General features: G+C 45.9%; 1 protein-coding gene across 9 annotated transcripts in view; it reads right to left on the bottom strand.

Moving 5' to 3' along the window:
• Positions 1 to 16569, bottom strand: part of IFNLR1 (interferon lambda receptor 1) — a 22262-nt gene extending 5693 nt beyond the window's left edge. Inside the window, exons 1-4 of one of the 9 annotated variants that reach the window (XM_004312414.4) lie at positions 16346 to 16550; positions 12564 to 12687; positions 5483 to 5667; positions 998 to 1140 (exon numbers count right to left, since the gene is read on the bottom strand). In XM_004312414.4, the coding sequence (XP_004312462.2) occupies positions 998 to 1140; positions 5483 to 5667; positions 12564 to 12687; positions 16346 to 16403 (510 nt within the window). In that variant the 5' untranslated portion in view covers positions 16404 to 16550. The other 8 variants (XM_019938505.3, XM_073794247.1, XM_019938509.3 and 5 more) reach the window with 8 other exon arrangements.

The following is a 16569-nucleotide window of genomic DNA, read 5'->3' as shown; positions in this document are numbered from 1 at the left end:
GATCCAGAGTGTGCAGGAGGTTAGGAGTGGGAGCATTGGTTCGGTAAAAGACAGAATGGACAAGAACGGGGGTCCGTAGACTACAGCCCCATCTTTTTTTTTTTTTTTTTTTTTTTTTGGTACGCGGGCCTCTCACCGCCGCGGCCTCTCCGGTCGCAGAGCACAGGCTCCGGACGCGCAGGCTCAGCGGCCACGGCTCACGGGCTCAGCCGCTCCGCGGCATGTGGGATCTTCCCGGACCGGGGCACGAACCCGTGTCCCCTGCATTGGCAGGCGGACTCCCAACCATTGCGCCACCAGGGAAGCCCCCATCTTTTGTTTTAAATAGAGTTTTCCTGGAACACAGCTATGCCTGTTCATGTACCTATTTACTTATGGCTCCTTTTGTGTTACAGATGGAGTTGAATAGAGGTGACAGACGATAAGGCCTGCAAAGCCAAAAGTATTTACTATCTGGCCAATTACAGAAAAAGTTTGCCAACCCCTGCCATAAATAAATATATACAGACATATGCACACGCATACACAGAAACAAGTCTGAAATTGGATATATACCACATAGTTATTTGCGATCATCTCTGTGTACTTTTGGTTTTCTTCCTAGAATTTATCTGTATTTTCTAGGTTTTTTTTCTAATGAATCTGGTGGCTTAACAAGTAGGCTAAGTAGGTTCTTGGAGCCTGTCATACTTCAGTCAGATTAAAAAAAAAAAAGGTTTCATAATTTTAAAAAAAATTAGGTAGAAAACTGCTGTTTATTACCTGTAATGTGCAGGGGAAGGATGTCCCGAACTTGGCCTCTTAGGGGGAGGGGGGCAGAGGTGGGCCACAGGCCACTCACACTGTGCAGAGTCAAGGGGTGACTGCCAGGAGTGAGGGGTATGCAGGGAAGGCTTCCTGGAGGAGGCTTTCAGGGCCTGGAGGGTGAAGGGCACTGGGGTTTGGTGGGAGAATGAGGAAGGGGACCCAGCCTGGGGGCATGAAAGGGGTTTCTCACCTCATTCCCGGTCCCCTCTTTCCAGAAATACACCTCATAGCTCAGATCTGGTTGGGGCATGCAGTGGGGCAGCTGGTACGTGGCATTGACACTCAGGATCTCGTCTGTCCGGGTGAATACCAGGACAGGTGGGGCTGGCTCCACTGGCAGAAACAGAACAGGACCCATCAGGACCTTCTGGGGGCCACAGGGCATCCATCCCCCAGCCTCCAGGCAGGCCTGTTCCTCACCCAGTCCAGAGACAGTTAACCTCCCTTTACTCATGTCATCCCTTCCACTTGGGTGCCCTTCACATGTCACTGGTCTGTCAGCATCCTGTTCATTTGTATTAGTTTTTGCTGCTGCCATAACATATGACCATGAACTTAGTGGCTTAAATCAACACAGATTTATTATCTCTCAGTTCTGTAGGTCAGAGTCTGGGTGGGCTTGATGGGGTCCTCAACTCTGGGTGGAAATCAAGATGTCAGATGGCCTGGGCTCTTATCTGGAATTTTGGGGGAGAATTCACTTCCACGCTCATTCATGCTGTCAGCAGAATTCAGTTCCTTGTGGTTGTGAGACTGAGGTTTATTTCTATGCTGTTGTTAGCTGGGACCCTCTCTCAGCTCCTGAGGGCACCTGCATTTTTTTTTTTTTTTTAAAATTTTGGCCGCGCTGCACAGCATGTGGGATCTTAGTTCCCTGACCAGGGATTGAACCCGAACCCCCTGCAGTTGAAGCACAGAGTCTTTATTGGACTGCCAGGGAAGTCCTGCCACCTGCATTTCTAATCACGTTGCCCCTTCATCTTCAAAGCAGAAACACCATGTTGAATCCTTCTCACACCTCAACTCTCTCTGATTTTCCCTTCTTCTACACCTCTTCTGCCTCCAGCTGGAGAAAGTTCTCTGCTTTTAAGGGTTCATGGGATTAGATTGAGCCCATTTGGATAATCCAAGATAATCTCACTACTTTAACACCCATAACCTTAATTAAAATCCCTTTTGCCATTTAATAGTAACATCTAACATATTCAGAAGTTCAGGGATTAGAGCATGAATATCTTTGGGGAAGTCATTCTGTCTATCATGGTCCTCCCTCTGACTCCTTGAAAATCATGTCCCTCTCCAATGCAACATACATTCTCCCCATCCCAAGGTACCCCAGGGTCTCATCCCATTACAGCATCAACTCAAGTTCTAAAATCTCATCATCTAACGTATCTAAATCAGGTTCAGGTGAGACTTTGGGTACAATCCATTCAGTACAACTCCTGGGACACAATTCCTATCCATTTGTGGACCAGTGAAAATAAAGTACAAGTTATCTGCTCCCAATATAAGGTGGTGGGATAGGCGCTGGATAATAGTTATAGACATTTTGGTTCAAACAGGGAGAAATAGGAGGTAAAAAGGAGTCACTGGGCTGAAGCAGTTTTGAAATCCAGCTACACAAACTGTACTAGGTTTTAAGGCTTGGGAACTACTTCTCCTTGGCTTTCAGCACTGCTCTCTGGGCTCTTGGTTCCACCCTCTGAATCATCCTTCCTTTTCATGAAAGGTAGCAGGTATTTGCAGCTAAGTAGTTTTACCAGTCTGCTTCCTTCCAGTAGAAATTGGGGGACCAGTAGCCTTCTTTCTTTTCTTGTCCTCTCTGTCCCTTTCCGTTCAAGCTGGCAGTGTTTCTGCCGATATAAAATTCTCAAGAATTTTATGGGTCTCCTGTGGATGTCATGGGGACCCACTCCATTAGACAGAAGTCAGTTCCACAAATCTTTTTGAGATAAGCCCTTCTCTATTTTTGGCTTTAGCGGAGCTGGCTGAGGGATAACACTTCAGCTTTCTAGAGGCCCTTTGATTTGACTGAGGGGAACTGAACTGTGTGTCAGACCCTTAAATCTCTTCAAAGAGTCTTTTTCTTGATTAAACACTTTGATCTTTCTGAGGTTTTAGGAAATGATCGCACAGCCGCACACTTGGCTGTTTCTCTATGTCACACTCTTGGAAGCAATTTCTTTAGTATCTTTTGCCATCTGTAGAGGTTAAGAATTTCCCAAATCTTCAAGTCCTGGTTCCTTTTCGTTTATGCTCTTTCCTCAATTTCTCTCTCTCCTCCTTGCATTTTGCTATGATTACCAGGAATAAACCAGGCCATGCCTTCAACACAACATTTATCAAATCTCCTTGATAAATGTCCAGATTCATCATTTACAAGTTCTGCTTTCCACATACCGACAGGACACAATTTTGCTAATCTTTTTGCCAGTATATAAGAGGCATTCCCCCTTCCTGAATTTTTCAATAATAACATATTCCTCACTTCCTTCTGTGAGGCAGTGCTTTTAGCATCCAGACTTCTACTAACAGTCTGTTCGTGATGATTTAAGAATTCTTGAAGGAGATTTAGATTTTCTCTATGATGCTCCTCGCTTGCTTCTGAGCTCTCACTGGCAGAGTCTTTAATGTCCATTTCTAATGACAGTCTGTTCAAGGTCATCTAGGTTTGACTGATGGTTTGAAGATGGTGGGGGCAGTGAGTTGAAATAAAGTGGCAAGAGAAAATTAATACACCATTGTTCAAGATCCAGCTGAAATGCCACTTCTTCCATGCAGCCCTCCCTGAGTACCAGCCAGTAGGAGCTCTGGCCACACTGGTCATCCCTGTCCTGTGTTTGTGCTCAGGGAAAAGGTGTGGCTTCCACAAGGTGCCACTACTTATGTGTTCAGGAAATATCCACGGGACACTGATATGTATTAAGCCCTGGGCAGGGAGCTGAGGGGAGTGGGGAGATGAGGCCTCCATAAATCTTGACCTCAAGGAGTTGGAAGAATTTAGGGGGAAATGAAATACATAAACTACCAAAACTCAAGAGAGAGAGTGACCAGGGTCACCACAGCTGAGGGCAGAAATAGGAAGGAAGGGTCACTCAAGCTTGAGGTGTGCTGCAGGAGAATCAGAATATTATTCAGGGAGGAGGAGGCAAAAAAAAAAAGTAGCCTCCTTTCTGCATCTTTCCCTCTGTTGTTCTAATTCTTATTCCTATTCATCCAGCCTCTGCAGTGGTTCATCCATCATTCTTCTAGCCAGACAGCCTTTCTGTCTGCCTTCGCATCTTTCTTTTCCTTTCTATCCATCCATCCATCCTTCCCAACTATGCTTCTTTTCCTTCCCATCCACGCATCCTTCTCAACCATCCTTCCTTCTTCCTAAGCATCCTGTCTTTCTTTCTTTCCAATTGACATTTCTTCCTTCCTATCCACCCTGTCTTCCTGTTCATTTATACTTTCTTCCTTCCTTGTATCTAGCCAATCAGCCTACTTTTCTACTCCTCCATCCTTCCTATCCATCCATTCTTTTCTTTCCATACATCTTTCCTTCCTGTTTTTCCTTTCTCCTTTGCCTCTCCTTCCCTTTTACCCTTCCTTCCCTTCCCAGGCAGCCAGCTTCCTTCTGTACTCACTACCCACTGATCCATCTGTCTGCCTTTCGTTCCTATCCTCCACTTCTCCATCCATACTGGCTTCTTCATGGTAAGCATTTACTCATCCATCTAGCCTCCTCCTTCCCACTCATCCATCACTTCTTCCCCATCCTCTCCACACTTCTTTTCTTCTTACCCATCCATCCTTTTCCTCCTTTCGTCCATCCAACCAGCCAGCTTCCTTCCATCCAAATCATCTCTTCTTCCTTCTCTGCCATTTTCTCCTGCCATCCTTCGTTAAATCCCTTCCTCATCCCCCTTCAAGCCCTATTTTGTCCTCAAACATTTTGAGAAGCCTGGGTGATAAGTTACAGATCTCAGCTCCATGAGCCTATTGTCTGAGTATTTATCCTCCCCTCCTTACTCCTGACCTGATCGAGCACCTTGTCCCAGATCAGAAAGAGCCATTTCACATCCCGTGTCCATCACTTACTAGCTGGCAAGTTCCTTAACTTCTGTGAGTCTTGCTTTATTTATTTTTAAAAAATGGGGTGATGAAAATGAACCCCACAGGTCTGTTATGAGGATTAGAAATAAAATACATTGGGGGAAGAAAAGCACTCTCCTCACTCAATGTTAACACTGGTGATTTATGAAGGCTGTAAGCATGGGGAATGTTTTCCTCTCTATTTTCATCTCCTTTCCCCCCCAAATTTCTACCGTGTACAGAAATTACTATTGCAACCAGAATTTTTAAAAATTGTTTCTTAAAGAGAGAGATTGAACCTTAAAAAAGTAGGAATAAATATATAAAGTGCCTTGTGTAGTTCATGACCAAGGTTGTGCTCAAAAGAAGATCATGAACCTCATTAGGAGGAGGTACAAACTGAACTGCTGGGGCTGGTGAACTCCCCTAACTCCCTGCCACGAAGTCAGGCTACTTGGACATGGGCCAGGGCCCGTGGCAGGTGGCCCCAGAGAGCTGCCCACTGCTTTGGGGAAGTGGGAGACAGATGGCCAGGATAGCAGTGCCTCTGAGCCAGGCTCCTGAGCAGACGGCCTCCCACAGGTCCTTCACTTACCTTCAAAAAAGTAATCCATGGACTTGGACTCCACCCAGGGTGACCTGGCTCTGGGAGAAACCGCTCGCACACGCCCCTTGAACTTATTGCACAGGTCTTGTTTCTCCAGGCACATCAGAGAACACTGTAGCTCTTTGGTTCCTGCACACATTTTTACTCTCCGCCACTGTTTGGGGGTTGCAGAGCTGAGGGAGGAGACAGGAGGGTCATGGATTCAGCCTCTTGGGGGTGAGAAAACTTAGAGAACATGCGATCACTCGTCCCTCCATCCCACCTGATCATCCATCCATCCATCTGTCCAGCCAGCCAGCCATCGGCTGAGACAGAATGAGAACAGTCCAGTCAAGAGCTTGGGCTCTGGAATGATAGACAAGGGGGGGAACCCTGGCTCTGCCCCTCACTAGCTCTGGGGCCTTAACGCAGGTCACTGTCCCTAAGCCTCAGTGTCCCCATCTGTCATGGCTCCCCCACAGGGTCGTCGTGCTAGTAACCATTTTCCCCGCGTTTATTCATTCAGGCATTTATGGACCCCCTGCCGTGTACCAGGCCCGGTGCCAGGCGCTATGCGGATGTCAGAGGGGAACCCACAGGTCCATGACTACGACCTTCTGAGAACACTGAGGTCCAAAGGAGGGACCTGCGTGCTGGGCATTATTCTCGGGCAATCGGCAACTCATGACAGATAGGTCCTGCCCTCGGGAACTTACACTCTGGAGGGAGGGGATGAGAGACCATCACATCAACAAGATAAATCCAGGAGCTGGTAAATGCAGTGGTCATAGGGTAGTGCGGGGGTGACTGCTCTCTGAAGGCGGCTCAGGAAAGGCCAGGAAGACAGTGCTGAAGCTGAGGCCGGGATGCTGAGAAGGGAGCCAAGAGAAGGCCTGGGGGAAGGAAACGCAAAAGCAAAAGCCTTGCAATGGGAAGGGACTTGATCTGTCCAGACAAAAACAAGGCCAGGGCAGCCAAAGCCCAGTGGACAAGGCCGGGAGAGGGCGGACAGACTGGACGTGAGGGTGGAGGGGCGTGGGCAGAGCAGGCAGGGTCTTGCCATCTTGGCAAGGGGCTCGGATTTTATTCCAAGTGTCAGAGGAAGCTATCAGAAGGTTCTGAAGAGAGGAACTGAGGTCATCTAATTTATGTTTTTAAAATATCACTCTGATAAACTAGCTAGGAGGCTGCAGCAGTGGTCCAAGAGAGAATGATGGGTGAGATGGCAAGAAAAGGTTGGGTGTAGGATGCATTTTGGAGGTAAAGCTGATGAGACTTGCTCATGGATTGGATGTGGAATGTGAGGGAAAGGAGAATTGAGGACTCTTCCTGGGTTTGGAGACTGAGCAACAGGTGACCAGAAAAGGCTGAGATACAGGTAGGCAAAGAGAGCAGATCTGGGGGAAGAATTCCCCTGTTTTGTTTTTTGGTGAAGTTATACTAGGTAAACATCAACGAAAAAAGGAACTGGTGTAGGCATATTAATATGAGACAAAATAGAAACTTCAAAGTCCAAAGCGTTAGTAAAGGTGAAAAGGACCACTACACAGTAGTGAATGATTCCACTTACCAGGAAGATATACAAATTCTAACTTATACGTGCCTATTAAATAGCTTCAAACTATATTCAGCAAAAATAGATAAAACTACAGGAAGAAAAAGAAAATCCACAATTACGATGGGAAATTTTTAATATATCTCACTCAGTAATCAACAGTTGAATAAAGAAAAATTATTAGTACATATGTTAAAAAAATGAACAACATAATTATCAAAGTTCGTCTAATGAACATATACAGAACAAACAAGAAACTGGTTGAGCCACATACGAACCCTAAACAAAATATTATCAAAAATATTAACAAAAATAAAGCAACTCTCAAATTTCAAAGAATAGGTATCTCTCAAACTATTTCCTCTAACTGCAAATAATCCAGTTAAAAATCATTAACAAAAAGAGAACTAAAGGAAGTTTGAATATTTTAAAATGTTTTAAAATGACTCATGGATCAAATATTTGCAAATGATGCAACCAACAAGGGATTAATTTCCAAAATATACAAACAGCTTATACAACTCAATCAAAAAGACAAACGACACAATCAAAAATGGGCAGAAGACCAAAATAGACATTTCTCCAAAGAAGACATACAGATGGTCAACAGGCACATGAAAAGACGCTCAACATCTCTAATTATCGAGAGATGCAAATCAAAACTACAACAAGGTATCATCTCACACCAGTCAGAATGGCCATCATCAAAAAGTCTACAAATAGTAAATGCTGGAGAGGGTGTGGAGAAGAGGGGACCCTCCTATACTGTTGGTAGGAATGTAAATTGGTGCAGTCACTATGGAGAACAGTATGGAGGTTCCCTAAAAAACTAAAAATAGAGTTCCATATGATCCAGTAATCCCACTCCTGGGCATAGATCTGAAAAAGACCAAAACTCTAATTTGAAAAGATACATGCACCCCAGTGTTCATAGCAGCACTACTGACAACAGCCAAGACATGGAAGCAACCTGATGTCCATCAACGGATGAATGGTATGTATGTATGTATGTGTGTGTATACATATATACGGGAATACTACTCAGCCATAAAAAAGAATGAAATAATGCCATCTGCAGCAACATGGATGGACCTAGAGATTATCATACTAAGTGAATTAAGTCAGACAAAGACAAATATCATATGATATCATTTATATGTGGAATCTTAAAAAAATGATACAAACTTATTTACAAAACAGAAATAGACTCACAGGCACAGAAAATAAATTTATGGTTACCAAAGGGGAAAGGGGACCGGGGAGGGATAAATTAGGAGTCTGGGATTAATATATACACACTACCATATATAAAATAGATAAACAGTAAGGTCCTACTGTATAGCATAGAGAACTATATTCAATATCTTGTAATAACCTATAATGGAAAAGAATCTGAAAAGGAATATATATATATATATATATAAAAACCTGAACCACGGTGCTGTACACTTGAAACTAACACATCATTGTAAATCAACTATACTTCAAACAAAAAGACAGGAGACTCAAAAATCACATATTGGAAAATAAAATAAAATGACTCATGGATCAAAGAAAGAATTATGATGGAAGTTAGTAAATCTCTAAAACTGAATGATCAAAAATATAACACAAATAAAAATTTATGAGATGTAGTTAAGCATATAGCTTTAAATATTTATAACAGAAAATAAGGAAGGATAGAAATTAATAAGCTAAGCGATCAACTGAATGAGTCAGAAAACACATGCTAAAAACATATCTGTGAACAGATTGAAACTGTAAACTACTACTTCAAAATGGATTATAAAAGACATTTTAAAATGATATAAGACATGGAAGAACACAAAACAGAATCAGAGAAACTCAGAAAGGAGATAACAGAACACAGGAGTCAGACAAGAAACAATAACAACCACATTTCATAAACGAAGAATAAATTAGAAGAACAATAAGAGCAAATTAATACAGCAGATAATGCCTTAAAAGAAACAGAAAGTGAAAAGAGAGAAAGTTTCAAAAAATAAAACTTTTTTTTTGTTTTAATACTTGAATTTGTATGGCAAATTCAAGTTTAGCTTTTGGCACTTTACGGATTTATTTTTCTTTCTGGATTTTTTTTTTTTTTTTTTTTTTTTTTTTGCAGTACGCGGGCCTCTCACTGTTGTGGCCTCTCCCGTTGCGGAGCACAGGCTCCGGACGCGCAGGCCCAGCGGCCATGGCTCACGGGCCCAGCCACTCTGCGGCACGTGGGATCTTCCCGGACCGGGGCACGAACCCGTGTCCCCTGCATCGGCAGGTGGACTCTCAACCACTGCACCACCAAGGAAGCCCCTGGATTTTTTTAAAAAATATTTTTGATCCATGGTTGGTTGAATCTGTGGCTGCAAAACCCCAGAATATGGAGGGCCATCTCCATGAGAGTTACTCCACATGTTGTCTATGCTTAGTGTCATCAGACCTTTTAACTTTAACCATTCTAGTGAGTGTGAAGTAGTATTTCCTTGTAGCTTTAATTTGTACTTCTTTAATGACTAATGATGTTGAACATCTTTTCATGTGCTTATTGGCCACTTATATATCTTCTTTTGTGAAGTGACCATTCAAATATTTGGGGGGTGATTTGTCTTCTTATTTTTGAGATGTAGGAGTTCTTCATTTTGGATATAAGTTCTTTGTCAGTGTTTATACTATGAATATATTTTTCTCAGTGGCTGGCTTTTTCATTTTCTTTGGGCTTTTTTTTTTCTTTTAAAGAACAAAATTTTAAATTTGGTGAAATCCAGCTAATCAGCATTATTGACTAAATTGTGCACACACATCCCCCACCCAATTCATATGTTGAAGCCCTAACACCCATGTGACTGTATTTGGAGATGGGCCCTTTAAAGAGGTAATTAAGATTAAATGTGGTCCTAAGGGTGAGGCCCTTATCCAATAGGACTAGTGCCTTTATGAGAAGAGGAAGGGACACCAGGGCTGTTCTCCCACAGAGAAAAGGCCAGGTGAGGACACAGAAGGTGACCATCTCCTGAGAGAGGCCTCAGGAGAGAGCAAACCTGCTGACACCTTGATCTTGGACTTCCAGCCTTCAGAACTGTGAGAGAAAAACTTCTCTTGTTTAAGTCCCCAGTCTGTGATATTTTGTTATGGCAGCCCTAGTTAATGAACACAGATTTTGGTACCATAAGTGAGGTGCCAATGTAACCAATATCTAAAATTGTGTTAGTAGCTTTGCAGCTGGGTAACAGAGGCTGAAAGAGTTTTGAGGTTCATGTGAGAAAAAGTCTAAATTGCCTTGAAAAGACTGTTCGTCAGAATATAGATGTTAAAGGTGATTCTGGGGTCATCCCAGTTGGAAAGGAGGAATGTCTTACTGGAAACTGGAAGAAAATTGATCCTTGTTATAAAGTGGCAAAGAACTTGACTGAATTACGTCCTAGTGTTTTATGGAAAATCAGAAGTGGAAAGTGATGAACTTGGATACTTAGCTGAGGAGATTTCTAAGCAAAGTGTTGAAGATGGGACCTGGTTACTCCTTACTGCTTATAGTAAAATGAGAGAGGAGAGAGAGAGAGATAGAAGGAATTGTTAAGCAAAAAGGAACCAGAAATTGAAGATTTGGAAAATTCTCAGCCTATGCATATTGCAAAAAAGGAGAAAGCGTGTTCTGGAGAGAACACCAACGTGGTGGCTGGAAAATCATTTGATAAGGAGATCGTGGGTGCAACTCACGGATTTAATCAGCCACCTCAGTAGAAGCCAGGGATAGGGATGGGATTATTACGTGAATCACCCTAATTCTGTTCACTGAAAAGATCTCAGAGCAATAGTTCAGTAGTGATCAGACAGCTACACAGACTGTGTCCTTTAAAACCATTTCTTACCAAATGGAGACGTGGCTGATTTCAGGTTTTAGGTCAGGAATTGTGCAAGTGAGTCTGGAACGTCTTTTCGCAACAGATAGCAATAAAGATATCATGAATTACTAGGGTCAAATTCAAAGGACTCAGGAGCCAACCTGAAGAGACATTCATGGACTAAAGATGAGACCATTCAAGCTTCAATGAGTAGAATAAATTGCAATGAATTGAAACCATCACATATGTTTAACTACTTGAGTTCGTAATGATAATAAAAAAACAAGTCAATCACCTTTGGGACATGATAGGGAACCAGTTTGTTATCTTGAAAACTGGTAAATTAAAGGAAAACAATTCAAGCATTTATTCTGTCTTGCCTACATGAATAGTACCACTGAATATCAAACACTACATGAGAGGAAGCATCTCTTTGTAAAATTCATTCCAGCTAATAAATGAAAAAATACCATTAGAATATCATGGTTTTGGAATCCTCGCAGGTGTTTCAAAAGCGTAAAAGGAAAGGAAAATATCATATAGGTCCAGAGGTTAGGCTTTCAATTCTTTCATCAATTTATCCCACCTCCGCTATGCCCAGCTGTGTGGCTTTGAGCAAAATACACTCTCAGTGCTTCAGTTACCTCCACTGTAGAGCAGAGTCACTGAATCCTTCCTCGTAGGGCGGTGTGAGATTGAAAACATTTCATGTATGGACACAGTGCAGACACAGAGCAAACACACAGGCCATGTTAGGTATTGGTATTTTCTGCCTCCTGATACAGTTCTATACCATTCTTTCTTTTTAAAGCTCTCTCACAGTCTGTCCTTTCCCAAGCCAGGCCCCCATCACTCACATCTGGATGCTCCAGATGGAGGGACTGTAATAGAACAGGAAGAGCACAAGCTTTGGGGTCAGACAGACTTGGGTTTTTCTTCTGGTTCCATCACTGGCTTCCTTGGGCAGGTCACAGCACCTGAGTTGTTTCCTCGCCTCTAGAACAGGGGAAATGCAGGGTCTGCCTGGTGATGCTGGGAGGAAGAAGGGAAATGCTCATGCAAGGCTCCTAGCACTCAGCCTGGCACAGGGTGGGTCCTGAGTACGTGGCAGTTTCTTCTCCTTTCTGCTTCCTCCTTCTCACCAATTCTAGATTAATCCTCCTGAGTATCTGCTTTCATTAGCTTGCTCTCTTACTAAAGAACTTCAGATGATTTCCATCTATGTGCAAAGATGGCAAATCAGCTTTCATTTGCAAACTCCTCTGCATCAGCAGTGGCTGCCTGGGCTGCCAAGGTGAGAAGGACTCCAAGACTCCGTGCAGGCTCCGTGGGGAAAAGGGTAATCATCTAGCGATGCCTAACATGGCTCTGCAAGAGATACACCTGCCTCCCTTATCTGCTGGAATGCCAAGCACCTCATCCAGGCCCTCAAGAATTCCCTCACTGGGTCCTCACAGCTCCATCCAAGCTCTGCTCTGACTTTTCTCAAAGACCTGACCCCACCCCCGGCAGGTCTTTCACCTGGGCGCTGTTCTCCATCAAGCATCATCCCCACCTCCAGAGCTTTATCAAACGCCCTCTCCCAATACCTGCTGCAGGCCGTCCCCCGTGGACACAGAGAACCAAGCCCCTCCGGCCCCTGCCCACCTCCTCGGTCTCCCCCTATCATCCCACCAGCCCGGAGGCGCCCCTCCACCTTTGATAGGCCACAAAATAGGTCATGTTCTGGGGGTTGCCAGGTCCTGGGAGCCACGTCAGGTACACACTGAAGTCCCAGGAGAGCAGCGTCACGTTCTGGGGAGGGGCCAGAAGGGGCCTCCCTGTGGTGGAGAAAGAGGCCATGAAGTCTGGAGCCATTCCGAGCAGTGCGGGCGGGCAGTCGGGTGCTCACCGAGTTTAAGAACCAGGAGTTATCTGGGGTGGCTTAAGTATAGGGGATGTGATGTAGGCTGGGAACCTGGGGTGTGGGATTCCAGTCACAGCCATGCCACCGACTGGCTGTACTGCAGCCCCTTCCCCTCCTTAGACCTCAGCAGCCCATCTGTGACATGATGGGAAGCCCACCCTGGCACCTGAGGGTTCCGGCCAAACAGCGCAGCACAGGACCATCTAATAGATTCCTGGACTCCAGGAGGGAACGGCCCTGAGGGTCTCAAGGAGCAGAGGCTCTGGCTTGTTCTCAGCCATGTCCCCAGAGCCTGCCTGCAATGGTCCCTGGCACATAGTAGGTACACAATAAAAATCTGTTGAGTGAATGAATGAATACTGTGATGACTTGGATTATTCCTAAGGTCTCCTAACTGGTCTCCCTGCTTCCAACCTTGTGCCCACAATCCATTCTCCATATAGCAGCAAGGGTTAAAATGAAAGTCACATCACGTCACTCTTTTGCTTTAAACCTCCAGTGGCTTCTGTTTCATTCAAGGTAAAATCCAAAGTCTTTACAATCACCCTCAAGACCCTACCCTATCCAACCCATGACTCCCCTTGCTGGCTCCTCTCCAGCCATTCTGGCCCTTTCCTGTTCCTAGAGCATGCCGGGCACACACCCACCTCTAGGCCTTTTCACGAGCTGTTCCCTCCGCCTAGACTGTTCTCCCCACGGCTGTCCATCTGGCTCACTCCTCTGCTTCCTTCCCATCTTTACTCAGATGTCATTGTCTCAGTGATTCTTTCCCTGACCACCTCTCACTGGCCCCTACTTCCCTCCTTGGCACCTCCTCCCTGCTAACCCTCATCTTCTGAAATATGCATCTGATTACACAGCTGCCCAGTTTCTGCCCTTCCCTTGTCCTCAGAATAAAGTCTATGCTCCTTATCAGGATACGTGAAGCCCTGCCCAGCTTGGCCTGGCTGGGCCATCTCGTTGACCTCTTCCTGACAGCTCACCTACATACGTCACCAGGCTGCAGCCAGTCTTCTTTCTCGCCCTTCTCAAACCACCTCATTCTTCTGTGTGTCTTTGAACCCAGGTGTCTTTGACAGCGTGGTATTCACCATCGAATCTTTTAAAGACTTGATTCAAATGTCACTTCCTGACATCTTTCAGAAGTGGTGGTAATGCTGCAGATGATAATAATAGCAGCTAATGTGTACTGTGCCCTAACTACGTGCCAGGCACCACGCAAAGCACGTTACCTGCACTTCCTCCTTCAGTCCGCCCCACATCCCTAGGAGGTAGGTACTAATTAGGATCATCACATTACAGATGAGGAAACTGAGGCCCCCTCAGCTAATAAGTTGTAGAAACAGAATTCAAATCCAGGCCTAGCCACCCCCAAAGTCTGAGTTTTTTGGGGTTTTTTTTAACATCTTTATTGGAGTATAATTGCTTTACAATGGTGTGTTAGTTTCTGCTGTATAACAAAGTGAATCAGCTATACATATACCTATATCCCCATATCTCCTCCCTCTTGCGTCTCCCTCCCACCCCCTAGGCGGACACAAAGCACCGAGCTCATCTCCCTGTGCTATGCGGCTGCTTCCCACTAGCTATCTATTTTACGTTTGGTAGTGTATATATTCCACGCCACTCTCTCACTTTGTCCCAGCTTACCCTTCCCCCTCCCCGTGTCCTCAAGTCCATTCTCTACGTCTGCAAAGTCTGAGTTCTTGATCACACTTCCTCCCCTGGGTTCTCGTGGGGCCTGTTCAGTCTTATTCTTCCAACATCTTTGGATCATTATTGGTCAAAGACATCTATTGATCACTGCGTGCCAGAGGGTTCCGAGAGGACTACAGCTCCACTCCTCCCCTTTAGGAGCTCATGGTCCCATGGAGAAGGCAGTGCCTTGAAGTGTCACATGGGTCATGATGGAAATCCATACAGGTTATAGAACGGCCTCAGGGAGGGAGGGCCCTTTCTGCTGGTGGCGCTCAGCTCGGCTCCACACCCCTGGCCTTTCAGACCACCCCACCCCGTGTCCTCTAGCTGGAACTGCGTCACCAGGATGCCAATGCCGACATTGCCCCAGCTTCTGGACTTCCTAGCAGGTGGCTGGCATGAGGCCAAAATCTGTCTACAATCGTCTTATTTGAGGACAGGCCTCAATTCTGAGCTTGGCCACAGTGGAGAAATAGCAGCTAGAGTAGTTACCTCCTGATGAGGCTTCGAAGGGTGCTGGGCATCGGTGTGAAACTTTATACACAAAACCTCATTCAATCCTCAGGACAAACCACCCTGTGGGGTAGGTGTCCTTCCCTTCCACAGAAGGCACTAGGCTCGGATACAGATGGTGAGTAATTTGCCTGAGACTACACGGCCAGTATGTGTGCGAGCCAGGATGAGAACCTGGATCCCGCTGCGCTTCACCCTAAACCTTCACACCATAGTTTGTGTTGTGTACACTAAATATTCCTCGGGTGTAAGGATAGCTAGCTCTAGACAGCAAAACTATTGAGTTTGATGGTGAAAAAGGGGTACAGAGGAACCCCTCCTCTCCTCCCTGCATAGGTCCACTGTCCCTCATCAGCTGCAGTAACACTGCTGCGGAGGCTCCAGGGGCTGGGGCATCCCTGAGCTGACCTGGGTGGGTGGACCGCCCTGTGCCAGCTTTCCATCCCACAGCCAAAGTTGGCCATGCTCACTTCAGCTTGTCTTCTCTGTTCTGTGTGTCTCGCCAATGCCTTCCTTCTTGGGTAATTCCCCTTAATTGCTCTGAGCCTCAGTTTCCCCCTCTGAAACGGGAGGAAATAATACCTATCTTCTAGGACAGTTGGGTTGTGATGCTAAACTAGAATAACGTGGTGCCCAAGAAGTTTCTCAAACAAATGCTGGCGTTTAACCTTAGTATTAGATGATGTCCAAGGGCCCTTCTAGCTCTTAAATTATTAGTCTAAGACTAGGGACATATCCTGGGGGCATTTTGGTGTCCTTCTCCCTGGATTGGTTGGGGTTTGGTGGTTGGTTCCTATCCCAAGGTATTCTGTACCCTGTCACCTTATTTACCAGTGAGAGCTCAGAAAAAAAGGTGGCTTGTTAGAATGACAGCACAGCACGGGCTAAGCTGGCACTCCTTCCCCTCAGGCCTGGGTGGAACTTCTGACAGCCCGAGTCGGGAGGAAGGGGAGGGCACCCCTGGCGACGGCAGGGCGCTTCTGCTTAATTTCCCCTACTAGTCAGGGTCTGTGATACTAATGCAGCGGATAGGGCTTTCAGGAAACCTTAAAAACCACTTTATAAACAAATGCAGCTGACTTTTGAACGGCCACTATCTTTTTTTCTGTTCGTCTGAGGCTGAACTGGCATTAGGAAGCTGGCTCAGTTCCTTCCCGGAAAGGAATTTCAAAGATCCGGGTCTGTTTAGTCCTCGGAAAAAGAAAACTGGTGCTGGGTGGGCTCTGCTAATTCGCACGGGTTGCGGCGCACAGACTGATGCCCAAGGCACTCCCTCCCCGGAGCTCTGGGTCGGAAGGTGGGTGCGGACCGGATGGGGCACCCCGCGGCCCCACGCCCACCCCGCGGCCCCGTGCCCTTACCTGAAGTGGACTGCAGCAGGCACAGGAGCAACGAGGCCCACCGCGGGGCCCCGGTCATGCCGGTCTTCCTGTGGCCAGGGTAGGACCAGGTCCCTCCTCCAGGCCCATCCAAGGCAGGTGACGCGACTGGCAGCCAATGGGAGGCCGGGCCGCGGGCCCGCCCCTTCGGGGCCAGGACTGGGAAGCTCCCGGGGCTTCCCTTGCGGCTGCCGGGCTCAAACCCT

This window comes from Tursiops truncatus, chromosome 1, assembly GCF_011762595.2.
Source record: "Tursiops truncatus isolate mTurTru1 chromosome 1, mTurTru1.mat.Y, whole genome shotgun sequence".
NCBI classification, from domain to species: domain Eukaryota; kingdom Metazoa; phylum Chordata; class Mammalia; order Artiodactyla; family Delphinidae; genus Tursiops; species Tursiops truncatus.
Note: the sequence above shows the minus strand (reverse complement) of the source record. Positions and strands in the feature narration are given on the sequence as shown.